Source organism: Salvelinus alpinus, chromosome 30 (genome assembly GCF_045679555.1).
Source record: "Salvelinus alpinus chromosome 30, SLU_Salpinus.1, whole genome shotgun sequence".
NCBI classification, from domain to species: Eukaryota; Metazoa; Chordata; class Actinopteri; order Salmoniformes; family Salmonidae; genus Salvelinus; species Salvelinus alpinus.
Genome location: NC_092115.1, coordinates 15,813,953 through 15,837,734, shown reverse-complemented (window position 1 = coordinate 15,837,734; position 23,782 = coordinate 15,813,953). Strand labels below are relative to the sequence as shown.

General features: G+C 44.8%; 1 protein-coding gene across 8 annotated transcripts in view; it reads right to left on the bottom strand.

The window, feature by feature from the left end:
* Positions 1–23,782, bottom strand: part of LOC139560554 (3',5'-cyclic-AMP phosphodiesterase 4C-like) — a 100,639-nt gene that overhangs the window by 42,213 nt on the left and 34,644 nt on the right. The window contains exon 1 of one of the 8 annotated variants that reach the window (XM_071377427.1): positions 18,355–19,101. The exons of 6 other annotated variants lie outside the window; for them this stretch is intronic. In XM_071377427.1, the coding sequence (XP_071233528.1) occupies positions 18,355–18,482 (128 nt within the window). In that variant the 5' untranslated portion in view covers positions 18,483–19,101. Of the gene's footprint in view, positions 1–3,068; positions 3,776–18,354; positions 19,102–23,782 lie in introns of those variants that run through there. One more of the 8 variants, XM_071377429.1, reaches the window with a different exon arrangement.

Genomic DNA, 23,782 nt, shown 5'->3' with positions numbered 1-23,782 from the left:
TTTTGTAGATGACATCGCCGAAGTCGAGGATCGGTAGGATAGTCAGTTTTACTAGGGTAAGTTTGGCGGCGTGAGTGAAGGAGGCTTTGTTGCGGAATAGAAAGCCGATTCTTGATTTGATTTTGGATTGGAGATGTTTGATATGAGTCTGGAAGGAGAGTTTGCAGTCTAGCCAGACACCTAGGTACTTATAGATGTCCACATATTCTAGGTCGGAACCGTCCAGGGTGGTGATGCTAGTCGGGCGTGCGGGTGCAGGCAGCGAACGGTTGAAAAGCATGCATTTGGTTTTACTAGCGTTTAAGAGCAGTTGGAGGCCACGGAAGGAGTGTTGTATGGCATTGAAGCTCGTTTGGAGGTTAGATAGCACAGTGTCCAAGGAAGGGCCGGAAGTATATAGAATGGTGTCGTCTGCGTAGAGGTGGATCAGGGAATCGCCCGCAGCAAGAGCAACATCATTGATGTATACAGAGAAAAGAGTCGGCCCGAGAATTGAACCCTGTGGTACCCCCATAGAGACTGCCAGAGGACCGGACAACATGCCCTCCGATTTGACACACTGAACTCTGTCTGCAAAGTAGTTGGTGAACCAGGCAAGGCAGTCATTAGAAAAACCGAGGCTACTGAGTCTGCCGATAAGAATATGGTGATTGACAGAGTCGAAAGCCTTGGCCAGGTCGATGAAGACGGCTGCACAGTAATGTCTTTTATCGATGGCGGTTATGATGTCGTTTAGTACCTTGAGCGTGGCTGAGGTGCACCCGTGACCGGCTCGGAAACCGGATTGCACAGCGGAGAAGGTACGGTGGGATTCGAGATGGTCAGTGATCTGTTTGTTGACTTGGCTTTCGAAGACCTTAGATAGGCAGGGCAGGATGGATATAGGTCTGTAACAGTTTGGGTCCAGGGTGTCTCCCCCTTTGAAGAGGGGGATGACCGCGGCAGCTTTCCAATCCTTGGGGATCTCAGATGATACGAAGGAGAGGTTGAACAGGCTGGTAATAGGGGGTGCGACAATGGCGGCGGACAGTTTCAGAAATAGGGGGTCCAGATTGTCAAGCCCAGCTGATTTGTATGGGTCCAGGTTTTCCAGCTCTTTCAGAACATCTGCTATCTGGATTTGGGTAAAGGAGAAGCTGGGGAGGCTTGGGCGAGTAGCAGCGGGGGGGGCGGGGCTGTTGGCCAAGGTTGGAGTCGCCAGGAGGAAGGCATGGCCAGCCATTGAGAAATGCTTGTTGAAGTCTTCGATTATCACGGATTTATCGGTGGTGACCGTGTTACCTAGCCTCAGTGCAGTGGGCAGCTGGGAGGAGGTGCTCTTGTTCTCCATGGACTTTACAGTATCCCAGAACTTTTTGGAGTTAGAGCTACAGGATGCGAATTTCTGCTTGAAAAAGCTGGCCTTTGCTTTCCTGACTGACTGCGTGTATTGGTTCCTGACTTCCCTGAACAGTTGCATATCGCGGGGGCTCTTCGATGCTATTGCAGTTCGCCACAGGATGTTTTTGTGCTGGTCGAGGGCAGTCAGGTCTGGAGTGAACCAAGGGCTATATCTGTTCTTGGTTCTGCATTTTTTGAACGGAGCATGCTTGTCTAATATGGTGAGGAAGTAACATTTAAAGAATGACCAGGCATCCTCAACTGACGGGATGAGGTCAATATCCTTCCAGGGTACCCGGGCCAGGTCGATTAGAAAGGCCTGCTCGCAGAAGTGTTTTAGGGAGCGTTTGACAGTGATGAGGGGTGGTCGTTTGACCGCGGACCCGTGGCGGATACAGGCAATGAGGCAGTGATCGCTGAGATCTTGATTGAAGACAGCAGAGGTGTATTTGGAGGGCAGGTTGGTCAGGATAATGTCTATTAGGGTGCCCATGTTTACGGATTTAGGGTTGTACCTGGTGGGTTCCTTGATGATTTGTGTGAGATTGAGGGCATCAAGCTTGGATTGTAGGACTGCCGGGGTGTTAAGCATATCCCAGTTTAGGTCACCTAACAGAACAAACTCTGAAGCTAGATGGGGAGCGATCAATTCACAGATGGTGTCCAGGGCACAGCTGGGAGCTGAGGGGGGTCGGTAGCAGGCGGCAACAGTGAGAGACTTATTTCTGGAGAGATTAATTTTAAAAATTAGAAGTTCGAACTGTTTGGGCATAGACCTGGAAAGTATGACAGAACTTTGCAGGCTATCTCTGCAGTAGATTGCAACTCCTCCCCCTTTGGCAGTTCTATCTTGACGGAAAGTGTTATAGTTGGGTATGGAAATCTCAGAATTTTTGGTGGCCTTCCTAAGCCAGGATTCGGACACGGCAAGGACATCAGGATTGGCAGAGTGTGCTAAAGCGGTGAGTAAGGCAAACTTAGGGAGGAGGCTTCTGATGTTGACATGCATGAGGCCAAGGCTTTTTCGATCGCAGAAGTCAACAAATGAGGGTGACTGGGGACATGCAGGGCCTGGGTTTACCTCCACATCACCCGAGGAACAGAGGAGTAGTAGGATGAGGGTGCGGCTAAAGGCTATCAAAACTGGTCGCCTAGAGCGTTGGGGACAAAGAATAAAAGGAGCAGATTTATGGGCGTGGTAGAATAGATTCTGGGCATAATGTGCAGACAGGGGTATGGAGGGGCGCGGGTACAGCGGAGGCAAGCCCAGGCACTGGGTGATGATAAGAGAGGTTGTATCTCTGGACATGCTGGTCTCAATGGGTGAGGTCACCGCATGTGTGGGGGGTGGGACAAAGGGGGTATCAGAGGTACGGAGAGTGGAACTACAGGGTCCATTGCAAACCAAAACAATGATAATGAAAACTAGCCTGAACAACAGTATGCAAGGCATATTGATATTTGAGAGAGACATACAATAAGGCATAAAGTGATTGCAGGTCTTGATTGGGAGAGCTAGCTAAAACAACAGGTAAGATAACAGCAGCAATAACAGGGTGCTAGTCTAACACAGCAACAACAGGTAAAAATGGCGACGACTAGGCAGAGAGGGTCGATTTAACTACACACAGATCCTGAGTTAAAGCACAGAGCCGACAGATAAAACACAAATAAACAGAATGGAGTACCGTGAATTAATGGACAGTCAAGCATGCATCAGCTATGTAGCCAAGTGATCATAGTGTCCAGGGGGCAGCCGTAGATGGAGCAGGGAGGCCTCGCGGCGTTTAAAGTTAGTAGCCCGGGGGGTGGTCTGCTCAGACGGAGGGGGTCTGCTCAGACGTGGTCGTGTCGACAGAGAATCCAAGCCAGATGGCGATGGCGAAAGAGAGGTTGTGAATTGTAGAATTGTGTTTGCTAACTGGTGCTAGCTTCGTGGCAGTGGCGCTAGCTGCGCTAGCCGCAAGCTAGCTGTGAGGATCAGAAGCAGTGGCTCAGGGATTACGGCAGGAATCCGGCGTTGTTGTCGAGAGACAGTCCGATGCTGGTAAATTGGTGAGTAATATCCAGGCTAATAACAGGGCTGGTGTCTGTGCAGAAGGTAAAAGCTACTAGCAGCGGCAAAAAAAAAAATGGCTAAATTAGCTTGTAGCTGGTATTGTAGCCCAAGAATTCGCTGGTAGACCTCTTCAGCTAGCCGGCAGATGGGCCTAGCTCGAGGCTAGCTCAAGGCTAACTGGTGCTTGCTTCGGGACAGAGGTGTTAGCCAGTAGTAGCCACTCGGTTGCAGCTAGCTAGCTGTGATGATACGGTGTAATTGTCCAGAGCTTGCGTCAGGAATCCGGTGATGTGGTAGAGAAAAAGCAGTCCTATATGCTCTGGGTTGATATCGCGCTTGCAGACTGTGCGTTAGTGGTTGTGGTTTATACGTTGTGTTTGTGATTATTTCCATTTGTGGAATTTTTGCCATTAATTTTGAGTAAAACACTGTGGTTTCGCTCAACACCTGTGTCCTGCATTTGACTCCGATAATTCTCCGCACACAACCCTGACAGGTTTACAGAGAATGGTGCAACAAACAAAAAACATCCAGTCAGCGGCAGTCCTGTGGGTGAAAACAGCTTGTTGATGAGAGGTGGAAGGAGAACGGCAAGAATTGTGCAAGCTAACAGGTGGGCCACAAACAGGCAAATAACGGCTCAGTACAACAGTGGTGTGCAGAACAATAAATTGGAACGCACAACTTGTCAGTACTTGTCACAGATGGGCTATTGCACCAGACGACCACACTGGGTTCCACTCCTATCAGCTAAAAACAAGAAGAAGTGGCTCCAGTGGGCACGCGATCACCAACACTGGACAATTAAGGAGTGGAGAAACATTGCCTGGTCTGATGAATCCCGGTTCCTGTTGCGTCATGCTGATGGCAGAGTCAGGATTTGGCATAAGCAGCATGAGTCCATGGCCCCATCCTTCCTGGTGTCAACGGTAAAGGCTGGTGGCAGTGGTTTAATGGTGTGGGGAATATTTTCCTGGCACATGTTAGGTCCCAATTGAGCAGCGTTTCCATTCTCCAAATAATTCAGGCTGTTCTGGAGGTAAAGGGAGGTCCGACCCGGTACTAGATGGTTATACCTAATAAACTGGCCACTGAGTATATCTTCACATACTAGTTTAAATAGTTTATATTTTAAACTCATTTTCAAATTTTCAAACCAAACACATGCAAGTCAAATTGTGGGAGCTATACCCATGTAGATTTTACCCATGTCAAATGTACAATGTAAAAATGGCTACAGTAGGCACTCCATACATTTTTCCACCCACTTCATTCCCTGGGATGTTGCATTAAGACAAGACGCTGGTCTGTTACATTGTGTCATGTGACAAAACACTATACATAGCCACAGAGAGAGACTGAATACACAGAGAGAGACAGAATACACAGAGAGAGACAGAATACACAGAGAGAGACATAATACACAGAGAGAGACAGAATACACAGAGAGAGACAGAATACACAGAGAGAGACAGAATACACAGAGAGAGACAGAATACACAGAGAGAGACATAATACACAGAGAGAGACAGAATACACAGAGAGAGACATAATACACAGAGAGAGAAGGAATACACAGAGAGAGAAGGAATACACAGAGAGAGACAGAATACACAGAGAGAGACAGAATACACAGAGAGAGACATAATACACAGAGAAAAACGGAATACACAGAGAGAGACATAATACACAGAGAAAGACATAATACACAGAGAAAGACAGAATACACAGAGAGAGACAGAATACACAGAGAGAGACAGAATACACAGAGAGAGACAGAATACAAAGAGAGATACAGAATACACAGAGAGAGACAGAATACACAGAGAGAGACAGAATACACAGAGAAAGACAGGGGCAGAAGGGGAGAGTAACTGTTCAATCCAAGCAGAGAGAGATGATGAGAGAAAGGGAGAGAGAGTGTGAGAGAGAGAGATAGAGAGAGGATTCTACATTGGCAAGAATGACATGGCATTGCGAGGGGAGCTGTGTGTGTATGTGAGAGTGAGAGTGTGAGAATGAGAAGAAGGTATTCTAAAGATACCTGTGCCAGGAGCTTGTGCTGTCGCTTTCTCTCCCTCCTCTCTAATGGTGCATCTCTCCCTCCTCCCTAATGGTGCATCTCTCCCTCCTCCCTAATGGTGCATCTCTCCCTCCTCCCTAATGGTGCATCTCTCCCTCCTCCCTAATGGTGCATCTCTCCCTCCTCCCTAATGGTGCATCTCTCCCTCCTCCCTGATGGTGCATCTCTCCCTCCTCTCTAATGGTGCATCTCTCCCTCCTCCCTAATGGTGCATCTCTCCCTCCTCCCTAATGGTGCATCTCTCCCTCCTCCCTAATGGTGCATCTCTCCCTCCTCTCTAATGGTGCATCTCTCCCTCCTCTCTAATGGTGCATCTCTCCCTCCTCCCTAATGGTGCATCTCTCCCTCCTCTCTAATGGTGCATCTCTCCCTCCTCTCTAATGGTGCATCTCTCCCTCCTCCCTAATGGTGCATCTCTCCCTCCTCTCTAATGGTGCATCTCTCCCTCCTCTCTAATGGTGCATCTCTCCCTCCTCCCTAATGGTGCATCTATCCCTCCTCCCTAATGGTGCATCTCTCCCTCCTCTCTAATGGTGCATCTCTCCCTCCTCTCTAATGGTGCATCTCTCCCTCCTCCCTAATGGTGCATCTCTCCCTCCTCCCTAATGGTGCATCTCTCCCTCCTCCCTAATGGTGCATCTCTCCCTCCTCTCTAATGGTGCATCTCTCCCTCCTCTCTAATGGTGCATCTCTCCCTCCTCTCTAATGGTGCATCTCTCCCTCCTCTCTAATGGTGCATCTCTCCCTCCTCTCTAATGGTGCATCTCTCCCTCCTCCCTAATGGTGCATCTCTCCCTCCTCTCTAATGGTGCATCTCTCCCTCTGGCTGATTCCACACGCTCTAGCTGTCTCTGACTCCGCTCGCTTCTGCATCTGCTAAAAATAGCCTCTTCGTGCGGGAAATAGAATCAGAGATTCTAAAAATAGGTTTTCAGGTGGAACGGGTTCCCTCTCTCTCTCTGTCCCCCGCTCCCTCTGCATCGACGAGACCAGTTCCCTCTCTCTCTCTGTCCCCCGCTCCCTCTGCATCGACGAGACCAGATTCTTCCCTCCATTCATTAATATTTATGGCGGGTTTCTATTTGAAGCAGATGTCAGGTTAAATTTAGTCTCCATAAACAAGTCTCTGCCCCTGTCATTCCCTCGCTGCCACTTACAGAGCTTTCCCCTCGGAGGCCCGGCTCAAAGTCTTCTGAGTGGGCCTTCTGACTTAATCATCAGGTTGGACTTTGTTTACCTTTGACTCGAGTACTACACAGTGACAGCGTACTACGGTTAACTTGCCTAGTTGTTTTGTGGAAACCATGCTCTACGAAAGTACACAGTGTTTCCTTAGCGCACTGCCGAGCTAATAATCTTGTTCGATAAGTATTGAAAGTTAAAAAAACGATTTTGGAAATGTTCAAGCAGTATGTTGAGATGAAATTTGATTGCCATTACACTTGACGCAGTGGAAGTGCTGCATGGGCCAATTTTGGCCATATCAACAAACATGACTGCAATCTTAGAACTTAGTTTTTGCTATCTAGAACACAAAAAGGGTTATTTGCCTGTCACTATAGGAGAACCCTTTGAAGAACCATTTTTGGTTCCAGGTATAACACTTTTGGTTCCATGTAGAACTCTTTTCACAGAGGATTCTACATGGAACCCAAAATAGTTCTACCTGGAACCAACAAGGGTTTTACCTGGACCCAAAAAGGAACGCTTTTTTTCTAAGAGTGTGTAGTCATGCGGAGGTATGACAATTGCTGTGTGACCACAAATACTGCTGGACACATGCAATCATTTGTGTGTTTGTATGCATATGTACGTTTCAAATGGTTTTCATACACTTATAAACAGAAGACCACAAGTCTACACGTACAACCTCAGGCTTATACATGGAGGCGTGACACCATAATGAAATGCTGAATATATCAGATGTGTATTTGTTTGGTGTTCAGGGTCAAGTTCAGAGCAGAGGAAGCTCCCCTACAGCACCACCATGGCTCTTTGTGCTTCTGGACTCCATTGTCTTCTCATTCCTATGCTCACCAGTCACACCCTCAGGAACAAACACAAGTGTGAACAGAAATGAAAAGAAAGGAAAGGGAAACAGTCCAGAATAACCCTGGGGAGTGTGTGTTCAACACTATATGGTCATAGTGAGTGATCTGAGAGCTGTAGTATTATGTTGAGAGACTGTTTTTTCTTCTTCTTGGGATAGGGTCCCTCTACAGGGCTTTGTTGAAATCACAAGTCTTGAATGAACTCAACCGAGTTCCCTAGAACAACGGAGAGATGGTAGTAAAAACAGCTATTGATATTCTCATGATAGGCCTTCACATTGAAGAAGATTACGTGATACTGCAGTAGTGCTAAACACACATTTTCGTCTCTGGGAATCAATACCATGCACTCAGCAGCCAGTTTATTAGGTACACATCCCGTTTACTAAAATGTATCACTCCTACAGACAGTGAGTCACGTGGCCGTCGCTTGCTATATAAAGCAGGTAGACAGGCATCGAGGCATTCAGTTACTGTTTGATTGAACGTTAGAATGGGCAAAACAAGTGATCTAAGCGACTTTGAGTGTGTATGATCATTGGTGCCCTGCATGCCGGATTCAGTATCTCAGAAACGGCCGCCCTCCTGGGCTTTTCACTCACGACAGTGTATAGGGTTTCCCGAGAATGGTGCGAAAGAGCACAAAAAATCCAGCCACCAGTCGTCCAGTGGGCGCAAACAGCTCGTTAATGAGAAAGGTCGAAGGAGAATGGCAAGAATCGTGCAAGATAACAGGCTGGCCACAAACAGACAAATAACGGTGCAGTACAACATTGGTGTGCAGAACGACATCTCGGAACGCACAACTCATCGATCCTTGTCATGGATGGGCTATTGCAGCAGACGACCACACCGGGTTCCACTCCTATCAGCTAAAAACAACAATAAGCATCTCTAGTGGGCAGGCGATCACCAACACTGGACAATTGAGGAGTGGAAAACGTCCGACGAATCCCGGTTCCTGTTGCGTCATTCTGATGGCAGAGTCAGGATTTAGCGTAAGCAGCATAAGTCCATGGACCCATCCTCCTGATGTCAACAGTACAGGCTGGTGGCGGTGGTGTACCGCCGTCCATTCTGCAGCCACCGCGTGATGCCATTGCGTCAGCATGGACCAACATCCCTGTGGAACGTTTCCGACTTGTAGAATCCATGCAAAGAGGGTCCGACCCGGTACTAGATGGGTGTACCTAATAAACTGTCTGGTGAGTGTATAGTCATTCATTCTCGTCTAGAATTGAAGTAAGTTACTGTGCAATCCAAGAGCTTTTGTGTATAGAAAGGCATTAGGCCGAGGGCCAGACAGACAGACATAAAGGCAGACCCGCAGGAGAAAATATAATGTTTCTCTGAAACACACCTGATTCTCCTCTGTTCAAAAGTCCACATTCCAGGTGAAACGTTTCATGAAAGAAAAGGAGGTGTGTTACTTAACGAGCAGCTTGGTAAGTAAGCGTGATTGATGTCAGCCTGTCAGTAGGTCGGTTACCTGACACCCCTCCTGCGTCACTGCATGTCACAGCTGCATCAATTCCAGCTGGGGAACATTAGAGCACAGGAGCACCCTGCCTGCACTGTGGAAGGTCTAGCTCGTCCCTCTGAGGCACAGTATTATATGAGAGGCAGAGGTGAGAAAGAGTATCCCCGTAAAACCTGGCCTGTCATCATACTACTCCTCATCTGACTCCTCATACATCATACTCATCCACAGAACTCTCCAGACATACACCATTACACCAGACCGGCTGGTCAGCACCGTACAGTTAGTTACACCAGACCGGTTGGTCAGCACCGTACAGCTAGGTACATCAGACCGGCTGGTCAGCACCGTACAGTTAGTTACACCAGACCGGCTGGTCAGCACCGTACAGCTAGGTACATCAGACCGGCTGGTCAGCACCGTACAGTTAGTTACACCAGACAGGCTGGTCAGCACCGTACAGTTAGTTACACCAGACAGGCTGGTCAGCACCGTACAGTTAGTTACACCAGACAGGCTGGTCAGCACCGTACAGTTAGATACACCAGACCGGCTGGTCAGCACCGTACAGTTAGTTACACCAGACCGGCTGGTCAGCACCGTACAGTTAGTTACACCAGACCGGCTGGTCAGCACCGTACAGTTAGTTACACCAGACCGGCTGGTCAGCACCGTACAGTTAGTTACACCAGACCGGCTGGTCAGCACCGTACAGTTAGTTACACCAGACCAGCTGGTCAGCACCGTACAGTTAGTTACACCAGACCGGCTGGTCATCACCGTACCGTCAGTTACACCAGACCGGCTGGTCAGCACCGTACAGTTAGTTACACCAGACCGGCTGGTCAGCACCGTACAGTTAGTTACACCAGACTGGCTGGTCAGCACCGTACAGTTAGTTACACCAGACCGGCTAGTCAGCACCGTACAGTTAGTTACACCAGACCGGCTGGTCAGCACCGTACAGTTAGTTACACCAGACCAGCTGGTCAGCACCGTACAGTTAGTTACACCAGACCGGCTGGTCATCACCGTACCGTCAGTTACACCAGACCGGCTGGTCAGCACCGTACAGTTAGTTACACCAGACCGGCTGGTCAGCACCGTACAGTTAGTTACACCAGACCGGCTGGTCAGCACCGTACAGTTAGTTACACCAGACCAGCTGGTCAGCACCGTACAGTTAGTTACACCAGACCGGCTGGTCAGCACCATACCATTTTGTCAATATCTGGTAAACAGAAGGCTGTAAATTAAAGCCGAACCCAGTGTCTCCCTTTTTTTAAATGAGAAGTGCTGACTCTGACAAAGGTTCGTAAACAGAAATTATCATTGTCTTGTTATTAACTCCATTGCACCTGCAAGGGTACTAAAGAGCGACACTGCCAATACACCAACAAAAATGGCGAGCAACAGAGTTGTACACAGGCTTGACTGCATCATCACTTGCAAGGCCAAGATAAAATAATTAGATGTGGCATTAGATGTTAGGCCGCAGGCAGGGTGAGGAGGGGAGGTAGCGAGGGGTACTGAGGTGAAACTATATTGGGTTGGATTAGGAAACTCCCTGGCTGCTGAGGTTGAATGAGAGGTCTACTGGGACACAGTTCCTGGTTCAGCCTGTCCGCTGTGAGTGTGCTGCCTAGTCTTCATTGTTCCTAATCAGACATTAGAGAGGTCGTGACCCTCGCATGGGGAATGGGCTTGGGCCAGGAGAGTCTAAGTATAGGCTCAGAGAACATACTCAGTTCACTGACTATTTATTTAATGGACTATACAATACATAACTGAGAATTGTGCATGGAAAGTTAATGTATTTGTAGCACTTAATTAGATCTGGGCTCCCGAGTGGTGTATTGGTCTAAGGCACTGCATCTCAGTGCTAGAGATGTCACTACAGACCCTGGATCGATTCCAGTCTGTATCACAACCGGCCGTGTTTGGGAGTCCCATAGGGCGGCGCATAATTGGCCCAGCGTCATCTAGGTTAAGGTTTGGCCGGGGTAGGCCGTCATTGTAAATAATAATTTGTTCTTAACTGACTTGCCTAGTTAAATAAAAAAGAAATAAACTACTTATAAACATTATTACATAGTTTATTTACTAGTAAGTCAAGTAAAAACATGTATTAGGCCTGTTGTTCATGATTTTGTAAATATTAATTAGTACATAAACATGTCATGGTGAATAATTACTAAGAATTAATTAATGGCTAATAAACTATTTAATATTGGTTCATGAGCAACTTACTCTCAAATAAAGACATATCACGTATTTGTTCATTTGATTTTGCACGTCTTATTGCAGGAGCAGCCAAGAGGAGAAGCAGCCAAAAAATATGAAAAATCACAATCTGGGTCTGTATAATCAGCACTTGTGCATTTTGGCTCACCCTTTGAATGGTTTTGCATAAATTTCTGTCTGCACTCACTTTCACTCTGTTTATATTACTTTACTGGGCGGCTATATACTGTACGTTCCCTGTATTGTTGCTAATGTCCATGCACCATAGTCTTAGTTTGGGTACACAACGTTCTAGAGCTCATTAACTGAATCTAACTCAAATCAAATCAAATGTGGCATGCCAAGGACCAGAGCATTAACCACAGAGCAAGACATTACAGGACTTCCCATTAAGATAAAGTGAATCATAGGCAAAAAAAAATGTCCCATCTCCAAAGACAGCTAATTAACTGTTGTGTTTGGGCTATACACACGCACACACGCAGGCACACACTCCTTGCTGCACAATACATCCGTATAAACACACGTGAGATAGCCATCTGATGTTCCTAGACGGGTAAATCCACGGCTGTGCTGGGTCATGTTATGGGGATGCGATGAGCACAGATGATGTGTACTCCAAGTTCTCTCTGATTGTTTAAATCAACGTCTCCAAGCACAAGCCTTTTACTTAACCCGCAAATAAAAACAAGACGTACGGCACTGGGACGCCCGGAAGAGAAGCATAGCCCATACAGTCTGAGAGGTCCGCTGAGGACATTTTACATAGGCCTACAGCACAGACCCCTTTGTGAATTAGTATGTAATGTGTAATTGTAACGGCAGTCTAGCTCTTCCTCCTCCTCGGACGAGGAGAGGCGAGAAGGATCGGAGGACCAATGTGCAGCGTGGTAAGTTTCCATGATTTAATATACACGAAGACAAGACACTATACAAAATAACAAACAAACTAACCGTCACAGTCCCGTGTGGCACAAACACTGACACAGGAAACAACCACCCACAATCCCCAACACAAAACAAGCCACCTATATATGATTCTCAATCAGGGACAACGATTGACAGCTGCCTCTGATTGAGAACCATATTAGGCTGAACACAGAAATAGACAAACTAGACACACAACATAGAATGCCCACCCAGCTCACGTCCTGACCAACACTAAAACAAGCAAAACACATAAGCACTATGGTCAGGACGTGACAGTAATGACGGATAGTGCTTCTGACCAAATACAGGCCCAGCCTAACCGACGCCATAACACATAAATATGTCATTAAGTACATAAATAAGATACTAATACTGATTAAAGCAAAAAAAGGTCCATGTAAACAAAGTACATAAGCACAATTCTGCTCTCACGTACACTTCTAGCATAACAGTGTATTGTGAAGAGGACGTTTGCTTCGGTAGGGCTGAAGCCGGCGAGTTGAGAACCTCAGAGCCATAATTCATAAAAGAGCAATCTAACTCCAAAACAGAGCAAATGGGGGCGAATCGAGTTGAGAGGTCAAAGGGTCTCAGGGTCGGCTATTACAGTGTGTGTTTCAGGGCTGAGGTGAAGGGAAAGGGAGGCGGTCTGGCATTAAACTCGGATGACTGGTGTGAGGAAAAGTAGCAGAGGAAACACAGTTGGGATAGGGGTATTATGACTGTAAACATCTTTGGCGTTAACACATGTAGCATTACGTTATGTGGCATTAGCAACGAATTTACACAGAAACGATTAGCATATGCGCTAATGATCTAGTATTTGCTATGGCACACATTCACGGTTTCTCAGGAGCGGCTGTAAAAGCGTTTCACATCTTCTTGAATCTGGAGATCTCCTTAGTGGACAGTTAAGTCTGGGGGTATTAGGAAAGCATCCACTCTGGGGAGTCAAGAGAGTAATTCAATCATGACAGAACTCTCAGTGAGCCTGTAACAAATTACCCAGGTGCACACCATAGGCGTGCAACCCAATACCACCAAGACCTCAGTCTGTGAATAGATAGATGGATGCCTGTGAGGATCTCCAAGACCCACCATTACTAACCTACTCAGAGGTGATTTTTAAAAAGCTTGGAAGTTCCTCTAGACACATTTATAAAAACGAGTCTTCTCTTGGCTGTTACCGGCACTTCCCTTGCCAGAGGAATGAGAGCTATATTCTGTGGAAGAGGCTTGATTACTTTATAATCTGTGTAAGTGAGGTGTTTTGTATGCCAGCTAATGTCTTGAATTATTTTATCAAGAGCGCATTGATGTAACATTCCATGGAATTAAGCAATTGTCGACCTATGGCGCCAAAGCGATATTTAAGTCTAATCTAATCTTTCACTTTTTCTTAGAAAGTGTTTCTACTTTCTGACAAAAACAATTGCTGTCTGCATTTGGCCTCAAAAAAATCAGAACGAGCCCAGGATTCATATTATCTAAATTTGACATATCAAGCATTAAGATCTTTTCCACTCACTTCAAGTTGAGTTGGACGAGGGAGTCCATTTCTTTCTACTCTGTGTTCCAGGAAGTATACTGTAGAATACTGGAGATCACGCAAAAGCAACCTCAATTACCTCATTCACTTACCACTAGCCAAAACTGTCTGTGGCCCAAAACCCTTTACTCACATGAAATTACTCACATGAAACCAAGACAGACCAGACACAAAAACCTCATACTTGTGTGCTGTCAATGTCTCATTTAGAAATAATCCTAAGGCTCCATTGAATTTTTCAACTCCCCCTCGTGCCATAACTTGTATAAATGTCATTGCCACTTTATATTTTTATTTGGCCTTTTACGGAGAGTGTTGGGGGAAATGAAATGAAAGGGCCTTCGACAGACAGCTGGATCTGAACAGTTGAGGAAACAGAGGTGGGAGAGCATAGCTAAAACAGATTTAATAAACAAATGGATTTAATCAACTGGTATTTCGCATTCAATTTAAAGTGAGGATACACTGTGACCACTCTAGTCTGCCTCCCTCAAGCATATTACAGCAGCTGGTAATACGATTTTAAAGGGCAATGGTTGTTCAATTAATAGAGTGAGATTGATCAATGTATCATACATAGGATGTTCACAGAGCATGACAGTTAATCACTATGATTCACTCTGGAATCTTCTAAAAAACAGGTGGTACATTTACAGCGGCAGTGAGGTTCTACGAATAACCCCAAAAGATCCCCTGTCAGCTGAAGTACGCAATCACAGCTCCCCCAAGAAAAAACTGGTGTTATGGAGGGAAGCAGATGTGCCCAACACTTACATTGAACAAAAATATAAACGCGACATGTAAATTGTTGGTCCCATGTTTCATGAGCTGAAATAAAAGATCCCAGAAATGTTCCATACGCACAAAAAGCTTATTTCGCTCAAATTTTTGGTGCACAAATTTGTTTACATCCATGTTAGTGAGCATTTCTTCTTTGCTAAAATAATCCATTCACCTGAAAGGTGTGGCATATCAAGAAGCGGATTAAACAAAATTATCATTACACCACAGGTGCACCTTGTGCTGGGCACAATAAAAGGCCACTCTAAAATGTGTAGTTAGTCACACAACACAATGCCACAGATGTCTCAAGTTTTAAGGGAGCATGCAATTGGCATGCTGACTGCAGGAGTGTCCACCAGAGCTGTTGCCAGATAATTTAATGTTAATTTCTCTACCATAAGCCGCCTCCAACATCATTTTAGAGAATTTTGCAGTACGTTCAACCGGCCTCACAGCCGCAGACCATGTGTAACCATGTCAGCCCAGGACCTCCACATCTGGCTTCTTCATCTGCGGGATCGTCTGAAACCAGCCACCCGGACAGCTGATGAAACTGTGAATTTCTGCTCAAACTGCAGAATTTCTGCACAAACGGTCCAAAACCATCTCAGGGAAGCTCATCTGCATGCTTGTCGTCCTCACAAGGGTCTTGATCTGACTGCAATTCAGTGTCGTAACTGACTTCAGTGGGAAAATGCTCACTTTGTGAAGTGTGCTCTTCACAAATGAATCCCGGTTTCAACTGCACCGGGCAGATGGCAGACAGCATGTATGGTGTCATGTGAGCGAGCAGTTTGCTGATGTCAACATTGTGAACAGAGTGCCCCATGGTGGCGATGGGCTTATGGTAAGTGCAGGGATAAGTTACGGAAAACGAACACAATTGCATTTTATTGAGGGCAATTTGAATGGACAGAGAAACCATAACGAGATCCTGAGGCCCATTGTCGTGCCATTCATCCGCCACCATCACTTCATGTTTCAGCATAATCATTTAAGGTATCTTTGACCAACAGATGCATATCTGTATTCCAAGTCATGTGAAATCCATAGATTAGGGCCAGATGCATATCTATATTCCAAGTCATGTGAAATCCATAGATTAGGGCCTAATTTATTTATTTCAATTGACTGATTTCCTTATATGAACTGTAACTCAGTAAAGAAATTGTTGCATTTACGTTTATATTTTTGTTCAGTGTAAATATGTCCTACCTACATGGAACTCGCCTAATCATAACATCATATGTAACATAAAATATAGCATAACATGACATATAGCGGGAAAAACAATATGAATCTAATTTCTGTGCAGTAAAGTGGAATGTCTCTACCGTAAATCATAGATAGTTGAATCGTAACATGCCGCCGGTAGGGTGCGAGACCGGTGTCTGATGCCAGACTAATTTGTATCCATCCTCCCCATACAATTCCACCCCTCATAAACCTATCTGTTTATATCTGAAGGTGCACCCATGCAGACAATATATATGAAAGAGGGCCTAACCTTGCCGGACGACTCAAACTGAATTTTTCCGCTGCTCTATGTTCGCTATAATAGTTGAAGTCGTTTGTGGTGACGTCAAAATGAGGGGTGTTGTACAAAACAAAGTCATCAGCAATTGGATCATCTCTAACCAGAGTATCAAAGCCAATTATGAATTTTCGAAATGCTGTTTTACCCTCGTGTGTTCTGGCTCTGGCCCAACCCATCGGTTTCTGGACCAATTGTGTCCAGAAGAAGTGACGTGGCGTTTGGCCGGAGCAAGGAGTCTGGGTAGCCAGGCAAGGCCTGACCGTAGTGCGAACCCCTATATCTCCAGCTGGTAGTTTAATAACCGTGTCAACGCCTCTTACATTTTATTCTGAGAATAGATAGCCCCTCGGGGGAGGAGGAGAGCGGGGGGAACACTCCATGAAAGGGTAAAGCTCTTGGTGATTGGACATAGGCACTCCTACAGATGATGAGGGATTAGATTACCAGTTAGACATTTGATGGATTGTCATTTTGCTTACTTAAGACAGCTGAAGATCAGGGAAAAATAACACAAAGTTCTTAAATCATTTGCTCCTGGGTTCTCCAACAAAAAATTGATTTTAAAGCAAGTCCATGTGCACAAATAACAGCATACAGAAAGCCACTTTTAAAGCTCTAGTCCTCCAGAGCAGACAGCAAAAAAATGGGCGGTGAACAAGCAGCCCAAGGAGACTGGTTACAACAACAGCAAGGCGTTTCTTTATTTGGGTTGTGTTATCGATTGCCCTCAAACCACTGATGACCAGCTGTTAGCCTCTCACAGTCAGGGGGGGCATTTTGCTCTCTGGAGACTAAGGCTGGGTTGAGGAGTTATTCAGAAGCTCGCAGGATTCCCCTTGTTCTAGAACCCCCATCAGTTGCCCATCCCTTGTTCTAGAACTCACATCCAGTGTTTCCCTTAGGATTTTTTTCAGCAGTGGGTACCGTGGGGGGGTGTGGTAGTGGGTGTTGCCAATGGCACGGTCTCCGGCCTAAACTTTTTGAGCCACTCCTCTTAGCTGTTGCTGTTTTATTGCTAATTTCCTGCAATTCTACACATTTTGCCATGGGACGGAGCGAAAATGTTACAGTTTTAAAGCTAGTTTCCTGCAATTCGACACATTTTGTCATGGGGCAAGGGGAAAAAAACTTTTTAAACCTAATTTCCCGCAATTCTACACATTTTACCTCGGGGCTGAGAGAAAATGTGTAGTTTTAAAGCAAATTTTCTGCCATTCTACACATTTTGCCATGGCTTATCCCGTGTTCTTATGCTATCTGAATGACTCAAACATTATAACAAAATCAATGGATGCACCATGCCATGACATTTTAAAAATGTTTGATTGTCCCTTGATTCTCCCTTCTCAAAGATGATCTTATTTAAAATATATATAGCTGCTTTTCTACAACAAATATATATAGATATTTTTACATCATATTCTTGGAAGTGGCGGCCACGATTTAGCAATTGAGGCCTGCCGCTGCTAAATTAATATAGGGGAAACACTGCCCATCAGTGGCCGATCTCATGGTGATACAGCACAGGAGGGTGGTAGGAAAAAGCTCTGGTACAGTACAAGTGTGATTGTTTTTTCCAATGAACTGTTTGCCTAAGCCATCCAACTGAATCAAATATACAATTACTTTTATTCCAACATTTTGCAGAGTTGTTGGTTATTGTTCAGGCAAACCCTACATCATTTATGGAACAAAATAAATCTATTCTCTATATGTGTGTGTGTGTGTGTGTGTGTGTGTGTGTGAGAGAGAGAGAGAGAGAGAGAGACTTGTTCTCCTACAGTCCACACATTCTAACTGATAGTGGAGGGGAGAACCTTGGAGTCGCTTCTAAGGTGATGTTTATTTCGATTATTTCTGGATCACTGAATTGCCTCACCGGCTCTCTATCTCATCTGCCCGAATCAACTGCTATACTCAAGGCTACCATTTGTATGTAGGAAGCAATCCTTGAAGTGATATGGCTGTAGGCTACAGTATGCGTTTTTGAATGAACTAATAAGTTAAGCTCATAATGGAGGATACTATATAATAATGTAGCTGAGGGGCACGCTGGAAAATGTGGGAGGAAATGTTAAATTACGCAGCAAACATTTAACAAGAGCGAAAGTGAGTTTAGTTGGAGTCATCTCAACAACCATTATCATAGCTTTCCTTTGAGTCATCGTAGCAATTTTAATGACACTACTCCAACGATACTGCATTCAACAATAGCATGCAAACGGCAAGGCACAACTTAGATTTGTACAGCATATTACCGCCTGCTTTTTTGTATGATGTCTATAGGCCTGTTGACGGAACAGGGCGATCCACAGATATTCCCGTTCCGCACTTGGAAAGACCGATCTGCAGAAAAATAGAATCCACAGTTCGTTGGCACACTCATTTTCACCTTCCTTTTCTCTCTTGCTCTTCGTGCCTCTTCTCAGGTTGGCATCCCTGTATAACCCAGGGTCCGTTTTTTTTCTGTCTAAAGGGCCAGCTCTTCTGGATTCACCTTCGGTCCTCATTGCCTCTTAGGCAGAAGCCCTGGGCTCCAAAACATGGGGAAATGATAGAAATATGCATTTTATCTGTTCTTCAAGCATCAAGATTTAAAAAAACATTATAGTTCATTTCTTCAGCGTTGGTGTGAAACATCAATGAAGACAGCAGATGGATGAGTTCTTGAAAAGAAGCAGAAAACCGCAGACTCTGTCTGGTATCCATTGCATTCTGTTTGTTCTCAGTGGCTCTCTGTCTCCATACATCTGTCCATGGTTAAGGTTTCTTGAGGTTCACAAACAAAACACCATTATCTGTTTCCCTCTGGTTGTTAGATCTCCACCTCAGCACTGACTCCTGGCACAGTGTAGTCCTACAGCAATGGAAGCAGTGGCTCCTGTCACAGTGTAGTCCTACAGCAATGCAAGCAGTGGCTCCTGTGTACCAGCCTGCCACTCTGACCCTATGCTTCCTGTATAAGAGAGCGAGGGTGAGTGTCTCCCTGTGTGTGTGCATGTGCGTGTGTGTGTGCTAGACTGGAGCAAGTTTCACTGTGAGGTCACAGCTAAGAAAGGGGGCGTGGCCCCAAGCAGCATGGTTCCAGCCCACTCAGAATGTCTGACATATTAACCCTTCGTCACACTTCCACAGGACTGGAAAGCTTCTGGAGCTGCAACCATGCAGTATGGGTTAGTTTAGCTCCTAATTCATAAAGGTGGTAATATGAACAACATACCGTGCAGATAAAATCTGAGGACAATATTCCTCGATATTCTTCTATTGGGCATAGTAAACATATCTTTTCCCGATATAGCGGAGGGTTTGGTGAAGTGGGGAAGGATGGTTGTTTCCTGGTTGCCCAAAGGACAGGTAGCGATTTATTTCAGGAGGGGAGTATGATGATGGGGTTAGTGAGTACCTTCTGGGGTACAGGTCCTTGTCTTATGGTTTAGACTCAGACTTCCTCCCACGTATCCCGTGTGTATTAGGCTTGCCTATGTAGTGGCCAAGGTCAGAAATGGCTAGAGGAAATGTATTTCTGAGGACAAAACAATTGAAATGTAAATATGAAACCATACCTGACTGACCCATTCTATTTTTTACCCATTCTAATTTTTTGAGAATTTACAGCGGGAAGTATTTGACAAGAGACCAGATATGAGCCCTAAAGTCCAATTCTATGAATGTGATTCAGATCTAAAACACAGAAATTGATGAAATCAAACAGATATAAAAGCCACAAATAATGGAGCACAATTTAACATCGCATTGTCTTCAGAGATAACAAAAATACAACTTGGAATAATGGGAAATCAGATATGTAAAATGAATACTGCAGAAGGGTGTTGATATCCTGTCAACAGTTCTAATAGGAACCAGGCATTTCTCAACAGGAAACAGGCCCATAGATACAGTGCCTTCAGAAAGTATCCATAACCTTTGACCTATTCCAAATTTGGTTGCATTACAGTCTGAATTCAAAATGGGGAAAAAATGTATTTTCACCCATCCCCACACAATACCCCATAATGACAGTGAAAACATGTTTTTAGAAATGTTTTAAAATTAACTGAAAATGAAATACAGGGTTAGTCGGAGAGCTTTGAACTCCTGAATTGTACAATATTTTCACATTATTATTGTTTAAACTCTTCAAGCTCTGTCAAATTGGTTGTTGATCATTGCTAGACAGCCATTTTCAAGTCTTGCCATAGATTCCCAAGCCAATTTAAGTCAAAACTGTAACTAGGACAATCAGGAACATTCCATGTTGTCTTGGTAAGCAACACCAGTGACTATAAAACATAATTCCACTTTGCCATTATGGGGTATTGTGTGTAGGCCAGCGACACACAATCTCAATTTACTCCATTTTAAATTCAGGCTGTAAAACAACAAAATGTGGAAAAAGTCAAGGGATATGAATACTTTCTGAAGACACTGACCATAACAATCCAGACGGTCTATTATTGGCATATTAATGGACAACAACAAAAAAGTGAATGCCCATGTGATATGTACCAGTACAGAGCAATATTCTATAAATGAAAAATATATAGATATCTGGACTTATTTCACCAGAGCAAAAATCATGTAATCAAAGAAGAAGAAGAATGAGCTCAAATACATTATTACTGACCTTCTCTTGTGGTGTGAATACACACTGGACAGGTCAAATACATTATTACTGACCTTTTCTTGTGGTGTGAATACACACTGGACAGGTTAAATACATTATTTCTGACCTCTTCTTGTGGTGTGAATACACACTGGACAGGTTAAATACATTATTTCTGACCTCTTCTGTGGTGTGAATACACACTGGACAGGTTAAATACATTATTTCTGACCTCTTCTGTGGTGTGAATACACACTGGACAGGTCAAATACATTATTTCTGACCTCTTCTGTGGTGTGAATACACACTGGACAGGTCAAATACATTATTTCTGACCTCTTCTTGTGGTGTGAATACACACTGGACAGGTCAAATACATTATTTCTGACCTCTTCTTGTGGTGTGAATACACACTGGACAGGTCAAATACATTATTTCTGACCTCTTCTTGTGGTGTGAATACACACTGGACAGGTCAAATACATTATTTCTGACCTCTTCTAGTGGTGTGAATACACACTGGACAGGTCAAATACATTATTTCTGACCTCTTCTAGTGGTGTGAATACACACTGGCTCCTGTCCTCTCCTCCTCTCCATATTTTGTGTTTTAAATGGGTCCGTGCTATCTGGTATCCTTGGGACATCCCTACCCCATTGAAGTTGAAATGTAAAATGGTTAGGGTTAGGGTAAGTATAAGGGTAGGGATTAAGGTTAAGGTTATGATTTATGGTAGTGACGTCGTCCCAAGGATTCCAGATAGCACTGACCATTATAAAGGGCTTGGGGAGAACTCGGGCTCCAAGTCACAATCCTGGAAGCTGGTGGACATCTGAGGAAAGCCAGACTCCAGTGTTTAGGTCTGGTCAACGTCTTCCCATTTTGTCCTGAGACAATGGTTCTAAAATAGAATATTGGACCCGAAACAGACAGAGTATTGCACGGTAATCTGGTGCTCCTTTCCAGCATCACAGATTCTGGGTTGCTGGGTTAAAATGTCACTATGTCGTTGTACTAGTGGTGGCTAGTGGCACTTTAAATGGGGAGGACAGGCTCATAGTAATGGCTGTTATGGTATAAACCACATCAAACACCTGGTTCCCCATGTGTTTGTTTGATACCAATCCATTCACTCCATTCCATTCATTATTACGAGCCAGGCTCCCCTAACCAGCCTCCTCTGCTTTGTAGGTGACTGTGTATGTGTACACATGTGTGCTTCCTGCTTACACTATTCCTACATGTGATACGTGCACAGACTATGTAGGCTATTATCCCGGTCTAGATCAAAGTCTTACTATTATTGACAAGCTCTGATAATCTGAGCCAGAGTACAGAAGGCTTCCATCAAGTTGGGCAATAAGTGTCACATATTGTGATTGACTTGTTCTTGTCATTCTAATATTGTCAAATATTGTCAAATCCTCATTTATCTACTTCCCCAGAGTCAGATGAACTCGTGGATGAAAATGGTATGTCTCTGTGTCCAGTTTCGCGAACTAACGCTAAATAGCGTTAGCGCAATGACTTCCTTAACCTTATTCTCCTAACCTGCCACGTTAATTATCCTAACCTGCTGCGTAAGTTCTCCTAACCTGTTACGAAAAGTCAAACCTGACAAAAGCTGTATTATTTCTAGTGAAAACCCTAACCTAAGGAACGAAACAGTTGGCCCACATGAACCAGACTTAATGGTGATGTGTCTGTCTGTGGCCATCGCAACACCGGCTACCTGGGCCAACAACATCCCCATACATCAAAACTAATGGACCTTCTCAAGTTGAAAAGTGATTTTGGTGCCATGCAGAGGCATTCATTAACATGAACAGCCAAAGGAAACATTGAGACAAATCGCACTATGCTAGATAAAATTACCACCAGAGAAACAGAGAACGTTCTATCACAATACTCATTATCTCATTGATGATGTGGCAAGTGACAATTATCATTTTGAAAGTTCTATATCTTGAAAACGTGATTGCTGACATGCAAACCATTTTGGGACTATATCAACAGTGGAATAATGAAACAAATACCAAAAGATCGTTTCTGAGTGGATTATTCCTTTGACACAAAAAGCCAAACCAGTTGTCACCCAGCTAGGAACAAATTGGCTTGAATCTGATGCTTGCCAAAGCCTATATTTAACTATGGCTCAGGGAGGTCAAACGTCATGTTACGGCATGTAGTGTAGTTGGGTATCAGTGTGTCGCCGTATGAATCATAAACTGCCATCTGTCAGTGATAGGGGGTCTCAGAGTGGTCTGAGGACTTGTCCGGCTACATTACCTAATCCACCCTGATCTGTAGCCCTCCTCTAGGTAACTATCCGGGGGATAACTAAGCCCAGGCATGCACAGTTACAGTCCCCACATCCCTGTATCACCTCTGGAGCACAGCCAGGCAGGCTAATGCACTGAGATCACACCCTGGCTTGGCTTGGTGTGTGTAAAGGGGTCATGTGGGCTGTGTGTGTAAGAGGCTGGTGAGGGTAGGACCATGTGTTTGATACCATTCCATTTATTCCATTCTAGCAATTTCTATAAGCCTGTCCATCACTTTATTGGTCAATTGCACACAAGGTCCAATTAAAATTTGACTTCCTCTTTTAACCCAACCCCCCCAAAAGACACACATGCATACACAAATATACAGGTTTTGGAGAGGTGTGGAGGCTGTCACACTGGGCACCCGGGAAGCTGTTGTTGTGGGTGTTAAGTGCCTTGCTCAAGGGCACAACAGCAGGCAATGGCATCTAGGATTTGATACCAGCAACCCTCAGATGTTTCCCCATCGGACCCGGGATTTGAACTGGCAGCAGCCTGTGGTATGTTGAGTATGTGGATGTGTTTGAAAGTGTGTGTTATGTGATGCTTCTGTGTTTGTGCATTTATTTGAAAGTGTGTGTATCTGTTTCCAAGTTTGTGTGCTTCCATTTTTGTGCATTTTTATGTGTGAGAATGAGCGTGTAAGTGTGCTTGATAACTAAACGACTAATAATCCACCGTTTGATCCCAACCATTGTTCCCTTTCTCAGCCAGTCTCCATGCAAAACCTAGACACTTCCTCCCTCTAGTGGTCA